At 40.6% G+C, this 23,279-nt stretch overlaps 1 protein-coding gene across 1 annotated transcript in view; it reads right to left on the reverse strand.

The window, feature by feature from the left end:
- LOC113028170 (heparan sulfate glucosamine 3-O-sulfotransferase 3A1-like) overlaps positions 1-19,130 on the reverse strand; it is a 38,654-nt gene extending 19,524 nt beyond the window's left edge. Inside the window, exon 1 of the mRNA XM_026178218.1 lies at positions 18,044-19,130. Within this exon, the coding sequence (XP_026034003.1) occupies positions 18,044-18,612 (569 nt within the window). The 5' untranslated portion in view covers positions 18,613-19,130. The remainder of the gene's footprint in view (positions 1-18,043) is intronic.
- Positions 19,131-23,279: the final 4,149 nt, after the last annotated feature.

The raw sequence follows: 23,279 nt of genomic DNA on the forward strand, positions 1-23,279 counted from the left end.
TTGAAATTCATGACAACAAGATACCAAAGGTACTTGTTACGTTCCCCTGGGGGGTCTAGGCGGGGAGGGGGAAGTAACAAAAGTGACCGGGTCAGAAAAAGGAGTCAAGAGGCGAAACAGTTAAATAAAACAGTTTTATTGAAGTAATTAAACTAAAAGACGGACAAGCCGCTATCACCATAAAAGTAACACAAACAAAACTCAGGCGTTGGTCAATAAAGCATAAAGTCAAAAGGAAAACGCCACTCACTAGCTGGAAACACCACAAAAAACACTCAGCTCACTAGCTGTAAACCACACAAATGGCACTCTGGCCCAGAGCTCACCCTGCTCTGGGCTTAAATACCCTTAATTGCTGATGGGAGTCAGCTGTACAGGAGGGAAAGGTAGCACCTCAGGCAGGAGGTAGTGGGACACGCCCACACAGGCACCCTCAGGAGAGAGAGAGGCCCTGCTAGGGCCGTAACACCCCCTCCCATAAATGCAAACCCATGGTTTGTCAAATTACCATAACCAAAAATGAGTCCATAACCGTTTCATGACGAATTTTGCAGGCTTTCCACCTACCAAACCCCATAGCACCGGTTAGGCATTGCCTGCGGAAACTGCCAATCCCATCTCAGTGGGTTCACAACATTCCCAGAGAGTGGCCCCAAACCCTCGAAACAGTGTCCCATGGGATAACCAGGGCTTCGAACTATCACGTGTGGAGAACCCAGCAGGCAGCTAGCAGGCTTCGCTGAAACACAGACATACTTGTTAGCAAGGGGTGCAGATCTGAAGGGTGGTTTTGAACATGAACCGGAGAAAGGATCAACCAGCGGCAGCTCAGGGTTAGTTGGCCTCGTACACTGATTACGGGGTGCTACCAAGCAATTATGCTCCAGGTTTAGCCTTTCCGTAGGCCTGGCAAGCTTGTCAGTTTGAGAGCCACGACTGACTTTTCTCAAAACAGGTCCCTTTTGTGTTGAGTGGGCTTTCTGTTTGAGTGCCAGTTTGACACAATTGGCAACCACATGGCCAGGCTTGTGACAGAAAACACAGTTTGGGCCTAGGTCTTAACACCATAACTGCGTTTTCCTTCTTAGCTGGCCCACTCTCACCTGTCCAGGATGCGCTATAGTGCAGAGGGATATCCTGTCCTACAGCACTTGCTTTGTGAGTCAGCCTAAACCCATCTGCCAGGGTGGCAGCTTGCTGTAGACCCTTACTTTTCCTACCCTAGTCTTCAGTGGTGTACCAGGCTCGAGGCAACTTTAAACGCGAACTCGAGAGCAGGCAGCAGACCAGATATATAGTCTCCTACCAAACTCTGAAGCGTACCCCCACCCAGGATAGCCACCAAACACAATAAACTAAAACAATAAAGCAAAACAACAAACAAGTGCTTCGATGGAAGGGCAGCACAGCCACCCAGCTGAAACACACTTACTAAAGGGAGTTTGCTCAATTACAGTGAACACCATCACTGACCCACTTAAAAGCAAAACAAAAGACTGATATTCAGTCTCCACTAAAATGTCCAAAGATCCCGGACGTGCCACCACTTATGTTACGACCCGGCTCAAAAGCCGCAACATAAAAAAAAAGGAGACGAACAACAGAGTGTGGGTGAGAAGAGGTTTCATCCTAAAATGGAAAACCAGGTTGGCTAAAATGGCTGGTGCCACCAAGGCAAAGACTAGTGCACTGCTGGAAAGCTTGCTTCAGGTATGCTTTTATCCACACCTGACTAGGTGTGGCCAATTAGCACCAGCTGAAAACACTGAGACGATTAGAAGCTGCAGAGGGACGTAACAGTACTTTACAAAGCAATGCCACACTTGGTATTTCTTTCTGAGAATGATCCTGCTAATGTGGCGAATTGGTCTGTGAACTAGTTCATTAAAATGACCTATTACTTTAGTAGTCACTTGAATATTAGGTTAACTGAATTAATAATGATGATGACGATGATTTATTATTATTATTAGTATTATTATTATTAAATAATAATAAAAATGTTTGAAGTCTAGATTATATTATCTAGCATCAGGGATATTGCACTGCTAAGAGACTCCCCATACAGTTTAATGGTTTGGTCAAATCTTTAAGTAAATAAGTGCAATTATAGTGGCAGGGATGAAGCGTGAACCCAGAATGTAGTGCTTGACAAATTTATTAGATTAGACCACCTGTCATAAAAACACAAATATTTTATAAAACATTTAAAACTTGTTAAAGACTAAAAGCAATGTTGGCAAAAAATTAATTCATGTTTTTATAGCTACGTCTGAATTAAATTCAAAATCCTGCTCTTCACATACAAGGTCTTGAATAATCAGGCCCCAATTTATCTTAATGACCTTATGGTACCATATCACTTCATTAGAGCACTTCACTCTCACACAGAAAGCTTACTTGTTATTCCTAGAGTTTTTAAAAGTAGACTGGGAGGGAGAGCCTTCAGTTTTCAGGCCCTTTTCTATGGAACCAGCTTCCAGTTTGGATTCGGGAAATGGACACGCTACTTTTAAGATTAGGCTTAAAACTTTCCTTTTCGATAAAGCATATAGTTAGGGCTGGATCAGGTGACCCTGAATCCTCCCTTAGTTATGCTGTAATAGGCATAGGCTGCTGGGAGATTCCCATGATGCATTGAGTATTTCTTCTTCAGTCACCTTTCTCACTCACTATGTCTTAATGGACCTCTCTGCATTTAATCACTACTTGTTGTTAATCTCTGGTTCTCTTCCACAGCATTTCATTTGCCCTGTCTTCCTTCTCTCACCCCAACCAGTTGCGGAAGATGGCCGCCCCTCCGTGAGCAGAGTTCTCCTTAAAGTTTCTGCCTATTAAAAGGGAGTTTTTCCTTCCCACTGTCACCAAACTTGCTCCTAGGGGGTCATATGATTGTTGGGTTTTTTTTCTCTGTATGCATTATTGCAGGGATAGCTCAATAGGTAGAGTGGTGGCCCCATGATTGGAAGGTCGGGGGTTCGATTCCCCTGAACAGCTATCCTGAGGTACCCCTGAGCAAGGTACCGTCCTTACACACTGCTCCCCGGGCGCCTAATGACTGCTTCACTGAGTGAATGGGTTAAATGCAGAGAGGAATTTCCCCACAGGGATCAATAAAGTACACTTTCTTTAATATAATATAAAGCGCCTTCAGGTGATTGTTGTGATTTGGTGCTGTATAAATAAAATTGAACTGACCTTGAAGTGACACACTGTACTTCTCTGAGAAGTCAGAAATGAATCAATCATAACAACTGAATTCTTTTAATACACATCTGTAAGTAACTGTAATTTGGCATCGTCATTTAAAAAATAATAATGTGCTTTACTGTTGTTTTTTTTCTGTTTTTAATTCTGTTTTAGCATTAAAAATAAAATGATTTGCCAATTATCAATACTTTTAAATTAGGGCAGTTGTGACATAAACCTTGCATTGGGTAGTGGTCTAATACATTTGTTAAGCACTGCATATCTCCTGTTTAAATACATGAGTCTTGAAGCTGACCTGGAAGCCTGAGGCTCATACACTTGAGCAGCTATAGATTAACAGTTAACTCCATGAGGGATGTTGCAATGCCCATGTAGGCAATTACCGGCATGTTGCCATGGAGATGCTAAATGAGGTGTTTAAGGGGGCGGAGACACAGGCTTGATGATTCATGTTATCAATCTGGTTATTTTTCAATATTTCACATTGATGTAATCGTCCTAAAAACACATTAACATTGAGGGAGTACTCCGCAGAGAGATAATGGCTGGATATTTGCACTGTTATTGAGTCAAACTCTTCCAGCCTTGAATGACTGATGCGCCTCACATGCAGATAGAGGCTGCGCCACGAATAAATATAGCCTGTCCGCAGCGCAATAAGAAAATAAATAAATTGGGTGTAAGACAATAACGAGGAGGGGCTGGGCGTGTACGATCGTTCAAGAGTCCACATTCACATACAAAAAGAAGCAAACCAAAACTAAATGCACATTAATGCAATTCATATTCATGACAGTTGAAATGGGAGTTATTATGAACCCCTTTCAATCACATTTGCATTTACATTACAGGCCTGTAGTTCAGTTGTATACCCATAGAATAAATTGTGGCATAAATAAAATGTGGTGCAAACAACAGGACTTCAATAAAAGACTTAATGACAGTGAATGCTTCCTTTAAAAAAACCTGTGTAACTGTATCTAAACACTGCATCAAATCCACTATAAGATTATTGACAGCTAGCATTAAACTGCTATTTTACAGTGGACCTGCTATAAATTACAACAGGAGTTCTTTGCAATAAAAAAAATGTTACATTAGGGTGATGTAAGGAATACAAGCTTTAATACTGTTAGTTGTTTAGTTGCAATTATGCTGTTATTTTAGTGTTCTTACTATAATCACCACAAACACATTTGGCTATATTTCTTGCCACGTACCACAAAATCATTTTCTTGTCTTTCTTAAACTAAACTTTTAAATCAGCTTAGTAGCAATTCCATTATTCTCTGCATTGTTCCGAGGCAGGAATGCTGCTATTGTTGTAGTTTAACAACTGAATAACACTGGCAGATGAGATTAATTGTTATAAAAGTCACAGACATGGTGGCGCAATCCTTGCTAAACATAAATTCAAGTTTTCAGGAACACAAAGGCTTAAACCACATCACACATTCAAAACAACTTAACCATCACAGCATCTTTAAAGTAACGATTTAAAACAAAAAAGAAATTAGCATTTCCGTGAGACTTCATGCTCTGCAGAAATATAAGTTTTAGATTGTAGCTCGCAGTATTTAACCATATTTGTTAAAGTGTAAATTTTAAGTTTATCTGCTCATGTGTGTCTTGAATGCGAACCTATTACATTTAAAGCAACCGTCTGCAAGTGCATGTTTTACACATTCACCTAGAGACTCAAAAAATCTCTTCCAAAAACCCACTTTTGCTACAATGTGCATTCAGGAGTTCATTGGGGAGAGCTAGAATCACTCGACTGCCTGAAGTAAAAGCTTTATGGGCGAGGGGGAAAACCCTTTAGCTGGATTTACGCCTTGCCAGAGCCGACCCTGTTTTAAAGCTAGTTGGATACAAGAAAGAGGAGGGGGAAAAAAAAACCCATACGAGCAAAAACAGGGTGGTGAAAAAGAATATCCACTGCTGCTGGGCTGAGTGGAAAATAATATGATGTAATAAATGGGATGTCAGAAACAGACCTGCCCACGACAGCCGCTGAGTCTGTGCATATATATGCGCAGTGTACGTGTGTTTAGGTCTCTCCATTAGTGCTTGTGTAACACTTGGTGGGGCTAAAAAAAAAAAAAAAGCACAGGCCTATCAATGAGGCAATAGTGGGGCGAACCCTTCACAATATAGGCCTAATCACGCTGTTGTCTCAGAAGAGCCCTAAATCAATAGCTGTGGTGAATCCCGAACAAGAAAATCAATGCAGTTGTGTCTCAATGAGAAGCTTGTTGAAGATTTTGAAGCAGCCACATATGGGCTCCTTTGAGTGAACTAAATCTCAGCTGGGTGCGAAACATATGTAAAATTACAGCATGGCGACACACATTCTCACCATATAAACGTGTGGCTCCAGCAAGAGGATTTAAAGTGGCACAGCGACATTTCATCGTGAGTGCAGATTTATTTTGTTCCTCCTGTTTATTGTGATAAGGAGTTGTTATTTATAACTCAAGTATGCGGGCCGAGCCAGACGGAGTCAGTGTGAAGAAAAGCATGTGTAGGGTAACATGGAAACCGGCAGTGCCCCTGAACTCTCATTTGTGTTAATCAAACTTCTCTAAATTGTTTGTATAATGAAATTATGACTGTCAGGGAGGCCTGGGGGACATCAATTAAGCAGATAAGCAAAATGAAAATAAATCACTTTTTTATCAAATGTGCAGCCGCCTGCTTGTGTGTCCGGTAAACACAGGAAAAACGGGAAGTGATTTTGTTCTGCGATTTGAGGGTCCATAAATCCCAGTGACAAGCAGTGTTGCCTCTTTGTTTATAGAGCTCAGGGAAATAGCGGACGGACATGAAAATGCATGACTTCCTTTTCAGAAGAAAATACAAATGGAGTTGGATAGGAGTTATGTGTTTTTGTTTTCTTTTTGTGACAGCGGGTATTAATTTTTGCCCCTGATTTACTTTATTCGTCTTGTTTTAATCAGCAAAAATTAATTGGTGAGCTTTGCATACTTTTGCTTTATTCTCATTAAAGGTCCAGCTGTCACCAACTCTGCTTTTTACATGACAGGGACATTGCACTATGCATTATGGGAAATCTATGGTAGAATTCCATAACAGCAAAGATAGTGATTGTCACACTACTAGCTCTTAGGAGTCTTATTATTATTATTATTATCATTATTATCATCATTAATGAATAATCTATAAACTCAAGATTATATTATCTATCTATAAGAATAAAAGAGACCTACATTTTTTTAAAGGTTTTACTTATACATAATAAAGTAAGGCTCACTTACTTACTTGATGCACTACTATATACTATACTATACTTTACCACACAGTAGAACTGTTTTCACTTGCAGTCAGTATGGGACATTGGTAAAACGTCCATGTAATGTTGGACTGTGCTGATGTGAGAGTAGCGCAGGCATTTGCTACTAGTGTGTGTGCATCGTGCATGCTACATTCATGCACATTCTACCCAGGCAGCTCCCTTGCCTAAATTTCCTGTAGTGCGAATGCCTCTGAAGTGAACCCCTGCTGCATGCTACATGTGAGAAAGCAAAGATATTGCTTTCTGATATTCAGTTACGTGTATATTGTAATAACACTTTAATGAATTGTAATATGTTTATTCATCCTACATTTCCAATATCTTTCCTTTTTTATTTGTGAATTTAGCACAGTAATACCACTACAAATAAGTCTTTACCAAGGCTTAGAACACCTTAAAAGGAAGCATTAAAAGGGTGTTTCTTTATTTGATTGGCCCAACAAAACAAAAGTTACACTACTTTGGGATTACTGAGTATGTGCAGAGTGTGACGTGTAATAAGAAGAGGTGAAGAAAGTAATACAGCATAAATACAAATACACTACAGTACGTCAGCTGGGTAGGAGGAACTGTGGAATGTGTGACTGCCATTTGGGAGAGCCACAATAGGGGAGACAGTGAAGTTAATGGATGTGATCACAGGTTCCTGGTGAATAATGCAGACTTGCTAATTGGCTGGATTAATAATTGATGGTAGCCTGTTTGAGGAGCAGCAGTACGAACTGCAGTGGATAAAGAACAGCTACCATCTTATTAGAGAAGACACTGCATGGTATATCTTGTACATCTGTCTATGTTGGTGGCTTGCTCCGCCTATTGATGATACGACTGTATGGTAGGATGTGTCTATGTGAGACGAAGATGTCAGGATAAACAATCACCCTGACAACATAATGATATAATGAGCCCCAGCCCAACCACATGTTTGACGGTTAAAATGACTTGGGCTCATGACAAGTCCCACAGGCTCTACAATGTTGTTACACCCTTAGTCCAAACTGACCGTGGTTGACCCAGCTCTAGCCAGCTGCGTAAATAAAAATGACTGCAATAACGCAGAAATGAAACATAAGCTATTGATTTAACACGGTCAGTTTTTACAAATGCTTAGCATTGTATCTGGAGCTCGGTGACCCCCTCGCTTCGAATTAAGTGACGAGGACTAATGCTCTTCAGAGGCGTACTGAACAAAAGAAATAGGTCTGGCAAAGGAATGGGACATAGGAGGGTAAGAAAAATAGATTTTACTGTTAACTTGATTTATCTTGCTGTTCGCGAGCTATCCAGTTTCCAGAGAATTCATAAAACCAGCCCATAAAGAAGTCTTGTCTTTCTGTCTTTATGGATCAACACCTTCAAAGTACTGCTCTGCTCCTACAGGAAATAATAGGGTCAATATCTCAGGGTGCATCTCAAAAGATTTCTGACAATCCAAAAACCTTTGGTGTAGAGCTCAATAGGGGGTAGTCACAAGAGAAAAGAAAAACAATACACTGATTTGATCACAAAAGAATATAAAACACTACACTTTTTGTTTATCTGATGACGAGCAGAAAGGCACAACATGAAGCCGAGGATTTGAAAATGGGGCCTTCTGCTGTGGTTTGTCGGTGTTTCAGCAGAGAAAATCAATACGGCTGTCACGCTTGTCTGTTAAGTTGTGTGTTAGCCAAAACAGGAAGACGCAGGTAACCTGGCTCTGTGGAAAAGTCACTTCATTAAATCTCAATACATGTATTTAATGGATATAAGACATTAGGAGAAAAAAAATGCTTTTAATTGAAATAGCAGAACTTAAAACACTGATGTCCTCAAGGAACTTCACAATATTACAGAAGCACCTCAACTGCCTAATTTCGATGTGGAGCAGAAGTTTAAATGTGTGATGATTAATCTCTGGATGTCTTTTACAGTGTCTTTTGCCCTGTCTTCCTCCCATCAGTCCCAACAGGGCGGCAGATGGCTGCCCCTCCCTGAGCCTGGTTCTGCCAGAGGTTTCTTCCTGTTGAAAGGGAGTTGTTCTTTCCCACTGTCGCCAAGTGCTTGCTTGCTCATAGGGGGTCATTTAATTGTTGGGGTTTATTATTATAGGTTACTTACCTTACAATATAAAGCAGCTTGAGGTGACAAATGCTGTACTTTATCTCACAACAGCAGAAATACAACAGTGATTTGCATTTCCGTATAAATAAAACTGAGTTGAATTGAAACTGAATTGACAGCTTCTCAAAAGGACATTTTCTTTATAGGTAACTGATGTAATGTAAAGCTTCTACTAAAATTTGAATCCTCATTTTCCCTGCCACGTTTCATCTCTTACTTATTGTCCACAACTAGGGCTGCCACGATTAGTCGACTAGTCACGATTACGTCGACTATTCGTCGACGACTAATTTAATAGTCGACGCGTCATTTGAAGCTTTGTTAGATCCCAAAAGACGCAGGAATAAGTAGTAGGATTTAAGAGTGTAATAATGGACTGAAACAGGAGATGGCAGCACTGCATGTACAAGGATGCCAGCTGCCGTTAAACCCCGAAGAAGAAGAAGCTTTGTCCCAGAATTCATAGCGCGGCCCAGCTCAGTTTCCAACAATGGCGGCAGCTAGTTAGTGTTAATATTACTCTTATCATTCTTTCTGGGTCACAAAATAAATGTTTAACATATTTTCAGGCGAGAATGTAGCTGTGTAAACCTCAAATATCTGCTCAGTTTATCAAGACACCACATATTTTCAAAAGCGCTCCGACGTTTTCAGAGACGTCTATTACCCACTAGCTCAATAGTTAGCCGGGGAAAAGGCTCACTAGAGCCGGTGAGAACACCGGACTCCCGGCAAATCGTTTTCAAACCCACTGCAGTCTTTCGCTACTCAGGTTAAACATATATAAGTCACTTAGATAACTTCAAAATGTTATTATTTGGCTTTTTTTTAGTATTTTATTTGTTCCTGAGTGAATCGGTTTGGCTGAGATTAAAGTTATAGTTTTTACACAGCTGAATAAACGTCAAGCAGACAACTTATTATCAGAAGTGTGAGATGCTCGAGAATATACTCCGGTGTCCTGTTATATTTAAGATAGCAAGGAGCAGACAGCTGAGTTTATTAAACTCCACTCCATTTTTTTTTAAAAAGCTCTTTTTTAAAGCAATGGGAGCAATGGGAATGTTCCTTCCTACTTCTATTAGCTAAACATGTTTCTTTGACAGCAATCTTCCTCCTGTCTAATGTACAGTCAGACCTAGTTACAGTAGCAATTACTAGTGTTCAGGTTAAGATTAATTGAATTACTGTGTGGCTTCTCTGCACTCCCCTGTGGGCACATCAATCACGGGCTCTGCGCTACACAGACCCTTTATCACCCTCTTCCATCTTTATGTAAAAAGACGCAGGTTGTGCTGTTGCACTCCATCTATCAATAAACGGGTCTTGGCTGGCAAACTCATTTTCTAACACATTCCTCTCCTTAATCAAGCTGCCAGACATCGGGCCGATAGTTAGCAAAAGCCTGTGTGCCATCTTTTCTCTAAATGAGCAAATTTAAAAACGGTATACCTGTGATTATAATGACTCTTGTTTGACTTGAGAGTTGAAGCCTAGGCTCTGTATGAGGTCATAGAAAATTTGTGATACATTTTATTCGATGATTTGTAAAGACAAATCCCGCTGCATTATATAATGAATGGCTCTTTTGTGACATGCAACCTTTTAAAATTGAAATACAAAAGACTTCACGTAAAGCGTTTGTTTGAACAGCTGGATTTCTCCTTGAGAAACCAGGTAGATTTCTCAAAACCGCACATGCAATGGATCTGGGGTGCTTCTGTCTGAATAAAGTAGCTCTCAAGTCAGATTATATGCCAGGCTGCCATTCTCTCTCCATTCAGCACCTCCATTATTAGCTATTTTAAAAATTGTGCAGGATTTCTGGTCCTGGTCTATAGTACTGCCAAACCCTAATCTTCTGCATGTTTTATTTCACTCATCACTACCATACACTTCTTTGTTCAATATCTAGCAGGAATATACCAAATACACTGGATACAGAAGTGCTGAAAGCCTGAAAATAACATCTGAAGTAAATGATGTGTTGGCCTCTTAACTGGCTATGCCAAAAAAATGCCAATCCCTCATTTTAGACGGCTCAAACACCCAGACAAGCACACATGTGCGCATTAAGTATACTGACAGTGTAATTCAATGTTCTGCATGGAGGCAGAGGTTGGGCAGTCAAACTAAAGTTGTGCCGGAGGTGCCGTCTGGCATTGCCCCTGCATGTCTGCAAGGCAAACTCTGCCAAAGCGACTGGCACTGGCCAAGCCCCCGATGGAGAGGGGGAAAAGGTTGTTTGGTGCCATCCTATCACCACACAAGCAGCTGCAGATAGCACACATGGCAAGTGTGACAAAGTCAATGCCTTTAAGCACAGAGGCAGAAAGGGAAACGATTCCAAGTGAGCCAGCAAGCTTAAAATAAGACACTTGAAAATACAAAAAGGCTTTCCTGCTAAGCGAACACAAGCAAAAGGGTGGAAAGATGAACATCCAACGTCCTTGAATGCAAGCACTATAAACACTTAGAATTTGTAGGGATTTCTTTTAATTTACATGGACTTCAAATACCAGTCTGAGATTTTTGCCAGAAAATGGCAGAAAAAACGCTACAGTTGGAACGTAAAATGGAGGACCCAGGAGGAGAGGGCTTCCTTCTTTTTATTGGTTCCCAGGCTTTCCATAGCGGTGGTTCCCCCTCTCTTTCTGTCTGTCTGTCTTGTTCTCTCTAGCGGACAATATAGAAGGCTCCCTGTCCTGTGATAAATCTGTAGCCTGCGAGATGGGAAAGAGAGATCCATCACAGAGGCGTTGGTTTACCCTGCCAATCCGCACTACTGAGGGCTGTAACACGTACATGCTCAATCCATGCATCATTTCCCAAGCCCTTCTGTGCCCAAATAACACGGTTTTGGCTGCACGTTTCTAAAATCCTAAAGCACTCTGGCAAATCCTCTAAAATCTTAATATGCATGAATTCTGGAGGTTGTTTTGTGGTTTGTTTACCTCGTTTCTATGAAGAGAGCTGACGGTCTAGTCTAAAACCCCTTGACTCTTCAGCGCCAAATGATAGGGTTACAGTCTTTCTTTGTTCAAGGAAGGATAACTCTTAACTTCCATCAACCTTGAAGTGCCATGAAGAAGGAAAAAGAAAAAAACACAAATGTAGTACAGAAAGAAAATTGCAAACATGACTTTTTCCCCCATCCTTTCAGTCATACTGCTCAGCAGAGTGCCTGGAGGCAAAACTGCTGCGATGTTAGAAAACATTACCTGGCAGGTTTCCATGGAGTTGAAGGAAAATAAACATCACTGACATTCATGGGCATTGCTGTTAAAGCATTAAACCGGCAAAGGGCTTCAGGTATATTAGCTGAAAATAGAACAGCGGCCTTCAGAGTTAAAACAAAATGCTTTGAAAAGGTCAACCATCTCAACTGTACAATACAGCGATAGAAGTGATTACAGAGCTTCACAGGTTTACAGTGCAACGTATATTAGTACAGTCAAGCACGATAAAAAAAAAACGACACAAGTATTCCTTTTGAAATCTGAATCCCAGAATAATTGTCTAATGTACGGTTGAATACCTCATAAAAAGGCCAACAGCTGCTAAGCTGAACAGGCCTGAGATACAACAGGGTCAAACAGGTTGCTGACTTGTGTACACATAAACCCAAATGTGAATAAACAACAGAATCCTAGAAACAATGTAATCTGACTCCAGTGTTACATTACCATCTGTTGGCTTTATGAACTCTGAGGGTGGCACATTCTGAGGCTGACCTTCCTGACTGCGATCAATCACCCTCCCTTTCCGCACATGCTCATTAAAGCTCTAAGAGGTCTGTGACACCTGAAATATTTAAAACAAAGAAACTTCCAAGCTTCCTTCATCTTTGCTAGCTTTCAAGAAGACGGCAAACGCAACTTATTTTAGGTGCGTCAGGTGAATACATCAGGTGCGAGTGCCTAGTGGAGCTCCAGGTGGTGTCTGCTGAGCACCCTGCACCTGCTGCCTGTCCTCACCCACCCATTGGAGGGCAGATTCCCAGGATGCCACAGGGCAGCTGCTGACAGGCACTACTTTGGATATTTCCCTTGCTTCTATCTACCTCCCCTTCACGGGGCCCCATAGGGTCAGCTGCTAAGGCCAAGTAAAGATGTTAGAGGGGGTGGCGGAGGTCAAGAAGTTGGCGAGAGGGGGATGAGGGGGGGACTGTCAATGTGCGCTGCATGCCTTCGGGAGGAGGTGACCGTCCCAGTTTTACAATTATACCACACGATAATCACTTTCACAATCCAAAGGCAGCTCAGAGCTCATACTCAGGTCTCTGGTGATCATGTTACGTCCACTATGTGGGAGTGTGTGCCCTCTACAACCTCAGCCATGACCCCTCCACCTCTGTGCGTCCCCTCCACTCCACCTGCCTCTGGCAAACCTGCCTTTATGTTGCAAATGTACTTCTGCTCTAGGAAAAACAAACCCTTAAAACACGCTTTTGTGAAGATTTATGCTGAAATTACAATCATTCAGTCCTTAAAATATAATATAAAATAATAAAAATAATATAAAATAAAATATTTAAATTTAAACTCACAAGCTAAACCAACTGTAAAGCAGTTTTATGTATAATTTTTCTATGTTGGGCAGGAAAAAAACGTTCCCTACCAAACTAAGTTCCACTCTTACGTCTAATTATGTCTAATTATGACGAAAAATGTCTAACCACATCAGAAAATCAGTAATTTCCACAGCCCTTTAACAAGGTAACTTATAACTGCTTAGTATTTTCCAATGTGGCGTCAAAACAAGATAAATCAAACAGGAATTCCATTTGAGGAAATGGTTGAAATCTGTTTTTAAAATCTTCACAGTGCCTTGGAGAATAGATACAACAAATTGCTCCTTTCAAAGCATCTATAAAGAGACCATATTGATATATTTTTAAATGTCGCACACAGAGACTAATAAGGCCAGACAAACGGTCTAGGACATTTCAAATCCGATCATATTGCAAAATTCCAGATAGGCAAGTGAAGTAGAATCGGTATACACAGAGGTGCAAAGCTAGTGGGTGGCATGAACCGAATTATTTTCAAGTGAGCAGATTTATTTACGACTTGGACGAACATGTCATTCCTGACCGGGATACACTTAAAAGTATTTAAAGTTGCACATAAATATAAATGTATACACGCTCTCACACATGTTTTTCCTCATCTTCCAGCTGATCCAGGCACAAAACAAAATGTTTGCAAGTTTTATGTTTTGTTTTGTTTTTATCCAATTTCCATTTTTTATACTTGCTAAATTGTATGAATTTGTGACAGGCTAAAGATGCTGACAGACAGTTTTTTTTTATTATTAACAGCTAACCTCTCCCTTTTTGAGCCGTGTCATTCTTTCCACTAGTTCCCCCAAGCTGCTTCACTCTCAGAGGGAAAGAGGGAATATCAGGCAGCAGCAAACAGGACTGTAGTTTAAACTCTGCCACACAACTCACTGAAACCCATTGTAAACACACTGGAAAGAACAAAGTTGGAAGTTGGCCTCATTTCAATTCCTGGGAATTTACTAGCTTTTCACCATCAGACTTCACTTTTTAAATTTTATTTTAACAAATGGAGTTTCAAGATGAGTAACCTAATACAGAAAATTGTAATCAATTTTAAAAACTAATAAAGTCCATTGCATTCAGGGGATTAAAATGTAGAACGGACGCATGTTATCACGACACACATTTACATCTGGACCTTTAAGTGTATTCAAAACAGAACGAGAATATTTTACTTGTTCCATGTTCATTCCCGTCTCTACTGTGACCGCCGTACGGCAAAGAAACACATATCAGGCTACAAAACACGGCTCGTTTCTAACAGAAGTCCCCGCTGGGTCACTGCTTTTATGATTAAAACCTGTTTTATAGCCATTACAGAACTTCCTTTCAAATATGGCCAGTTTTATGAACGGGGAAACCCCCTAATTTAATGTGTTTCTTTTTAGCTTTGCTTTTTTTTTTAAATCCGAGCATAATGTTTTCATTTGCTTTCTCGTGGCTTTAAGTATTACACGTATGAGAAAAATCATAGACGGAGACTTCAAAAATTTGCTGATACATAAGCTGCCAGTTTTTGGCCCTGTGTGTCCGTGTTAGTGCTTTAAAGACGAAATCCGGCATTTCTCCACTGAATACCTTTGTAATATGAATATATGTGCAGCAGAGCTGGCGGCACATTGCCCTTGTGTTTACCCATGCCCTTGTGGTCACACATGTTTGTAGGAAGGGTAATTAACCCATTAAGGGATCAGGTGAAGCCTAATCCAACCGGTCTGTGGACATCAAACAAAAAACTGCAATGGCAGGGTCTAGACAGGTGAAAGCTTGGGTGTTCAGTAACCTAAGTAGGGCAAAAACATAATAGTGACTACTCTGTAGCGCGGACCTCTGCTTTACTTCAGAGTACTTGTGCTTGACCTCCTTGTTCACTCTGAGTGTCCATTTCCACAACAAAAGCCTAATAGGTTGTGTGTGGTTATTCAGAGTAATGTGTAGTGAAATGTAACACTGACTGGCTGTGCAATTGGGCTGGGTGTTAGTTTCTTGTACAACAAAAGACCCAAATCTACCACGAGGACACAGCTGAGACATCTGAAATGCTCCTGTGGACGAGCGGTGCATGAAAAACCAGATATTTTATTTATTAAAAAAGCTAAAGAAAATATGTTTTTGCTTTAAATCTATTATTAAAATCTATTCCATTTCATTTTAACTGAGGTAAGGTCAACAAGTTGGATATGCTAGCTGGGAACACCCAAAAACACCCAACCAGAATCTAAACAAGTGGAGATGGTGAGTCATAATTTTGCAAAAATACTCAGTTTTTTGGAAATGCGGTGAAGTTACAAGTTTAACCCCCCCCCCCCCCATGTTTCATGCTCGTACAGCTGTGGTGTCAATACTAAAACTTTTATCTTTCCTGGTAGACAGATTTTTGCATCATATCTTTTGGTGCGGAACCAACTTTTTAGGGCAGTAGAAGGAAATTCCAAGAACAAGCCAGACAAGTATAATTCTGGGAAAGCTGGAAAAGGATGCCAGAGATGTTGCCATGTCACATTAAGAGCTTAGAGGTGTTAAAATACGTTCCACGCATTCCCTTAGGAGACAGAGACGAGGGATTCACACTGAAGACACATGGCGTCCTTGACAATAAACAAAGTCTTCTAAAATGGAAGCCCCAGTGTTTTAAGTATTCACTGTTGCTAATGAAAAGAATCACATAATTCAAGAAATTGGACACAGTGATTAGTCACACAAATCAAGTCCTGTTTTCTACAAACACCAACAGTTTTTGGGGTGTGTGTGTGTGTGGGGGTGGGGGGGGGGGGGGGGGGGGTTGTCCACCAAGCAGTGTAGTCCTGGCACAAAGATTTCAGCCTATCGCATGTCAGACATGTTTTAAACATTCCCACAGCGTTGAAATCTTATAACCATTAGTAAAATGACAGTAGCTCCGAGGCACAGAGGCTGCACCGATTTTCAAGAGGGGATGGCAGACTTTAGCAATCAAATCGATTCCCCTGTTTCAACAAGTGCTTCCGAAGTGCACAAAAACACCTTCAGATGACCTCGGGCCAGCAACTTCAAATGGATTCAGCTCAATCAAACGCTTCCAAAAACCCACAAAACAGGAAGATTCTCAGACTGTAGAGGAGAGCTGACAAGATGAACTCCCGTAGAGTGGGCCATGCTGTTGTAACAGTTATTTATGCCTCTTTCATTTCAAGGGTCTTTCTGTTTTAAATGGGCAGCATTAAGGCGAACCGGCACTAAGGTCTGTCCTTGGAGGCACGGTCCAAATTCCAGAGAATCTTGGCAACTCCTCGGGATAGATGGGACCCTTATGGATATAAAACCTCACAATGGATGAATAGGTAAACAGAAGGGTGTGAAAGAGTGATGGCAAAAAGAGAATGTTCACTCTCAGAGAGGCACAAAGAGGGAGGTGTGTGAGTGGGAGATGGGAGAAAGCCAGAGTGTTTGGGGGAGGAAGGGTGGGAGGGTGAAAAGGAGAAGGGTCTGGAGGGAGTTGTTGGTGAGAGTTAAAGTTTTGTCTCCAGGCTTTTAGAGGGTGCTGCGTGTAGTGCTAACTCAATCAAAAGGTGAATTATACCTCCTGAGACACTCAGGTAACCTTTCATTATGGCCCTAATCCTTCTTAATAACAGAGCCGCAATGTCGGCAATGCCCCATTACACAGAGAACCACTGAGAGGAAGAGCCATTATTCCCCACAGGCCTGTGGAAATGTGAACACAAAACACTCACTCACACACACTCGCACTGACAGATGAAATCAATCACAAATTTGACTTGAGTGAGAAAAACGCATCGCACTCCGTCACTGGGAAATTGAGACATTGAAGGAGGGTAGTGTGTTTATGCGGGATCGGTGTTTAGACTTCCACTTTTGCCAGACAAGATTTAAAGTGATCAGAATTAACACTCAAGTAATGCTGCGTGTTGAGAAAAAGAAAGAAAACGTCGGCAAGGCAAGGAAGTTGTGGGTTTTTATTTGTTTATTTTTTGTCTTTGTTTTTTTTTAACATTCAAAGTTATTTATTTTTTATTACACACACGGACAAACTTTGTCCTGATGCCACAAAAACACAGTCAAAAACCTTCACTGCTGTAATTTTTCTTCAGTAAATTGTTTTTGTTTCAGCTTTTGTTGATGAAGAGTTTTTCACTTTCTCTGGGTTTTTATAAAAGCACATGAGACTGACAATCTTGGATAAAGCCTCATGTCTGAGTTTTTTGTTTTTTAAATCCCCTTGATAAATAATTAACTTTAAGGTCTTCGCTGAACTTACCACATACATTAAAGTATTCACTACTAAATTATTAAAGGTGAAAGAAATTGATTTTAAGCGCTAAGAGAAAATTACTCCTCAACACTCTGATTTTTTTTAAATACTTTGATTTACCCTTGTCTTATTTCCCAGCCTAATGAAGCCTTAAACTCTGACTCCACTATGGCTCGAACCAAAGCAACTTAAAAGGCAGTCAACCCCAAAATGTGAAACAAAATGAGCAGCCTGATAACATCTAATGAAAACAGGCCTAATGTAGCTTTCATAAATCAACAGACTGTCCTCAGTGCTTATTCCAGCTGCAATTAGGCTACCTCTATAAAAGCTGAGATGTTAAATAAAGATTTCTGGGTTATGAGGAACAGCCTTTATCAGTGATGTGGTTGTGGGGGGAAATAAAATGCTGGAAAAACACAATCTATCATCGTGGCAATTTAATGACCGAAAACATTGCACAGATTTCAATGAGACTGATAATAAAGTTGGGGAATGTTCAGGCGTAATATTAACTGAAGTGTTTAAATTGTGTGTGTGAGTGTGTGTTTTCTCTCTCTCTTTATAAAAAAAATTTACTTTATTAAATATTCACCTGTACCACTCCAGCCCGTTGTGGTAGTTTCGGTCGAAGAAGTGCGGCTCGGCTCCCACGGCTCTGATGTCAGGATGAACCCGAAGAAACTCAAGCAGAGCCCGGGTCCCTCCTTTCTTTACCCCGATGATGAGAGCCTGAGGTAGCTTCTTGCTCCCCTCCCCGAGCGGACTGACTTTACCTGCGAACCTGGGCGACACTCTCCTGGAAACTACTAAATCCGGAGGTGGCAGCACGAGAGCCTCTTCGGGCAGCTCCGAATCCTGCGTCGCGCGCTCATCCGCGAGGACCTGTGAGGTGCGCGCGGCGGTCCCGTAGCGGTTCAACTCCGATCCGCCAGTCCATTCATATACCAGTCTCTTGGTCCTCAGCGAACTCAGGTCCTCGAAAAGACCAGCAGTCCGACTAGAGGAGCCTCTGGGCGGTGAGTTGCCGGTGGTGGTGGTGCAGCTTTCGGTGAGGAGGTGCAGGAGGAAAAAAGAGGCGAGGAGGGAGCACAGCATGACCACCGCTTTCCTGAAGATGCCTCGGGACGGGGGGTCCAGTTTAGTGATGCGGCTAAAAGCCATACCGGTCCCTTGGTGGTCGGTGCAGGAGCCACAGCCATGCTAGGCGCACATCACTGAGTCTTCTTGCCATGAAGGAACTAAAGTGTCTACATCCACAGTAAGCTGTGGATAACACCTCAATCTCCTCCAAAAGTGCCAAATGATGGATGCCTGCTGTGAACAGGTGTTAAGAACTTGCCCCAATAACTGTTCCACAGTATCCCCTGAAAGGTGAGCGTACAGCGAATCATACACACAGGTAATAAAGTCTGTGCTATCCTTGCTCTGTAAAGGATGCTACCACATCTCTCCCTGACATACCAGCAGCACGTGTATAGAGTTGTAAACTTGTCTCGCACGTCAAGTTTCTTGAGAGGCACCTCTCTGGCCAATAATATCAAGAGAGAAGCAGATAGGAGCCAATGATATTCCAGGTGGGGGCGGGGACACTGTTGCGCAGCCACTCTGCGAAATTAGATGGCATCTGCATGTGCAAATTAAAGTTAAAATTATCCGACAGGGGGAATGCTACACACTAAAATACACGGTAGAAAAAAGTACAAAGAGATTCGCGAAAGGACCTTAAGGAGGTTAGGCTTATTTAAGCCTAACCTCCTTAAGGTCATTTTCTGAGTTTTAAAAGAATGATCATATACACTATAACTAGTAAAATACAGTCAAATTCTCAAAACATTATAATGCATAATAATAAACTCTTGAAGGTTTGAAACACACATTAAGCTAAACACACACTACTTCGTCTGTCATGCTTGCAGGAGCAATTTTGCAAATGTTAAGTGCACCATTCCCTCTAAAATTACTGTGGCAGCATCTACCCAGATGACAAAATCACTCCTCAAATCCCCAAGACACTCACTTTTTTCTGCCAGTGAGAGGGAGACATGCAACCTAAGTGGGGCCACCAAAGAAGATGGCCTCCGCCATGAACTCCTTTTTATAACACATAGAAGAACAAAAAAAGTGAAATAATGATAACGGGACACATTATTTCTTTACAAGTGAACAAGAACAGAACCAAATGTTTCACATCTGCTCCTGCCTTTTGGGTATTAGCATGAGAATGTGCAGGCAGTGCTTCAATGCTGCACAGCTCACTGCTTGAGAAAGCCGATGGAGACCTCAACACTGGGCAGTATTGCCAGTGCCAGATGTCCCCCCATGTTGTTGAAACAGTACAAAGGGGGTGTCTCGCATTTAACCAACCACACCCCGTGTCTTTTCTCTGTCTCTCTGACATTGGAGGGATGTCCAACCCCTTCAAACCAACCATTATGACTCCCAGCATTCCCTAGCAGGGGTCAAATGGCTTCACATTTCTGTTTATCATAGACGGACACTGTTAAAATAATGATGCTCAAATAGAGAATGGTCTCAGGACAATCAAAATGCTCAAAGTTTTTAGATTTATTTATTTACACACCTCCCCAAAATTGCTCCAAGACCAGAGGTCACAAGATAAATCCGAGGGGTCACACATGATTAATGGGAAAATAGATAATCCAAAATACATGTCCACACAAAGCAGTGCTTGTAAAATCTGTAGTCTCACACTTTTAGTCCAGCAGTTTTATGCAGCAGTTAGACGATCCATAATCGTAGTAAAAAAATAATCATATGTTAGAAAACATTGTTATAACTAAAATCTTACATTCAAAACATTACTTAGTGTTTGAGTGAAACACAAAGTGTAAAAGTACTACTAGCAAAGTAATAATTTGCTTTCTCAAAATACAGCAGAATGTCCCCTTGGAATAATTTTATATATATATATATATATATATATATATATATATATATAATAGCAGCTTCGCACTGATTCATTAATGTGTAAAAAATATATATTTTAGTGTTATTTTTTAAAAAATATTTTCATCTAATATTGGGCAGTTAATCCTTAAACAATCAAATGGTTTAATATTTGTATTTTTTTTCTTTTCTTTTTTTTTTTTTGGATCATTGTGAAATCAATAGAGTAAAGTCTATACTTCCTGCTGAAATGTGGCAAAAATAATGGCATAAAACAGAAAAACTCATGTAACTAATGTATGTGAATGTGTCCCTTAAAGGTACCATAGATACAATTTGAACACATTTACTTAAGTAATAATTAACTATTTTTTGGAATAATAATTTATTTATGGAATACGATAGAATTGAATTGACACGATAATTTTGATTATTTGGTTTTAATGGGCTCTTAAAAGATGACTATTTGATGTTCTCTTATATCAGCTTTAATGGAGGTAGACAAGGGAGAAGAATAAAAGGAACAAAAACAGTCAAGGCAGTTCTTAAAAATGTCTTTTTCCAAGGTTTTATGTGTTTTAAGTTACTACACAGTTTGAGGAAGGGAGCTCATATTAGCTCAATACATCACACATATTAAACTTGTGACAAGGGGAAATACATTTCATAAGGCATATCATGTTTCATTAAACCAACTAAGCTAGGAATCACTAATTCAAAGTCGTTGATTATTCTGATACTGCTGTTGTCATCAGCAGCTCCTGAGCAAGAGCTCTTTCATGGGCGTATCCTGTGCCTACTTTGAGTCGGGACTAATGTTTGTGTGCCGACACATACTTCCATTAAAAAAAACAAAAAGCCAAAAAAAACCCCAAAAAACAGCATTTGGTGTGTAATTACACACCCAGACATTGGTGCTTTTAGAAAAATGTGCAAGCAGTCTGGAAGGCATGTAAAAACGTAATTCTGCTTTCATCTTCACCATTTATCCAAATTGCACCACTATGGTTGCACTGACGCAGCCTTTGTGGAATCTTGGATGTAGATTTTAGGGTTTCAAGTTTAAAAAGGGAGCACAAACACAAACTGTTTGTTATGCTTTGAATATATTCTTGCATTTTTACTTTGCATAATGGATAAACTCCCAAGAAATGCTGTGAGAAAGCTAGCATGCGCCAGGGGACAAACCAAATAAGGAATGGCGGGGCTATGTGTTTCTGATTGTTGTTTCATAGAAATGTATTAACCATACCGAGGCTAGTGCATTAGCTCTCTCAAATGCACCATCAACGGTGAGAATATACTCATGCAGGAACTGTTTCCATTGCTTAGCTGGCCAAGTAGTTAGACTGTGTGTCTCAACCATACACATAATCTCAAGACAGGTTTATGAATTGAGGTTTGGGGGCTGCCAGTTTAGAGGAGACATCTTTACTGCCAGTATTACAGCTTTACATTTTTTTGACCTGAAACCTGTGGTGATAAAATTCTTTTTTTTTTAATTAATTTTGAATTCACAGTGCAATATTTCTTTTTAGACTGGAATTAGAAGTCTTCTTTTAATGGATAAGAGAGTGAGATAGATATTGAAATATTGTCACAAAAGTATAATGTTTCACCAGGCAAACACGGCTACAAGCAGATGCAGTGAGTAAAAATGTTTTACAAGTGGAAATTGTATGGAGATAATTTATGACATGCTCCGTGCTTGAACTGCAACCGGTGTTAAAAAGTTTCCACACAAGCAAAGCGCCTTGGCACCAAATGTTTGTCCCCTAAAACCATCTCATTTTGAGAGAAACTGAAGTGGCATTACCCACTTAGGGGCTCAATTAGATAAATTAGTAGAAACATAAAACATACAGACTGTAAATATAATGACAACCTATATTCAAATATAGCGACATTCACCAATTCTCATAAGCAACACATTTTTAATATTACATAATGCATGCAAATTTAAAATGCTGTCCTTGCACATATGTGTATGCTGTGTGAGCTCTGACTCAGTGTTTACCTGAAACAGGGTGTTTTATTTCCTCAGCGCGAGGGGAAATGTGCTCCCTCTATATACACAGCTGTTGGCCATTCATAGTGGTTGGGCTCTTCTGGTCTATTGGCAGGCCGTGAGCAGCGCAGGAAGGGTTTCTATTGAGCACGGAAACCCAAATAAATTGTGCTCTTAATCAGATTAATGCTCATCTGAAGTGGGTTATTTCTCTGAACAGACTCAAAATGTCAACATACATCCAATTTGAATAAAGCACACGAGTAATTACTCTCCACTCATCAAAGCATTATTGTCAGAGCTTTGTTTGATAATGTTTGGAGCAGCAGCAGCAGAAAAGGAGGACATCACACGTACAGTAAAAATGCATTTTGATTTATAGATGTTAGCATTATTTTAAAGGGAATATTGTAAAACTCAGGTTTTTAAATATCCTACAAAACTATCGTCATTTATATTTTAAAACAAAGCCAAACAAACATTTGGGCAATGGGAGGTGATAAATTCAAACTTAACGACGTGCACTCTAACTGAAATAACTCATCCTGGAGTTTGTGTATGGAGCGCTTCATTCTGTGTCACATTCCTTCCTCGAAGAGGCAGCAGGATGCAACTGATTATGAGAGAGGCAGGCAGGATGGGGAGGGGAGGGGACTGACAGGGTCAGACAGTTGCGTGGCTGCGTGTCCAGATCTCTTGACTTTCGGTAATCAGGCTGGTGTGGTTAAAACAAGGTTAATTGTCCAGAACAACTGTCCAGAATAATCTTTGCTCAGTTGGAAAATAAAATCATGGTCAAGGCATGTCAGTGCACTGAGTATGAAATATAACCTAGAAATGCTCCACATGGGAAATTTGTAGCAGGGATTAAACTCTCCACTGTTTCAACATGAGGTGTATTCTCAGTACTTAA

The sequence above is a fragment of the Astatotilapia calliptera genome, chromosome 8 (assembly GCF_900246225.1).
Source record: "Astatotilapia calliptera chromosome 8, fAstCal1.2, whole genome shotgun sequence".
Lineage (NCBI taxonomy): Eukaryota > Metazoa > Chordata > Actinopteri > Cichliformes > Cichlidae > Astatotilapia > Astatotilapia calliptera.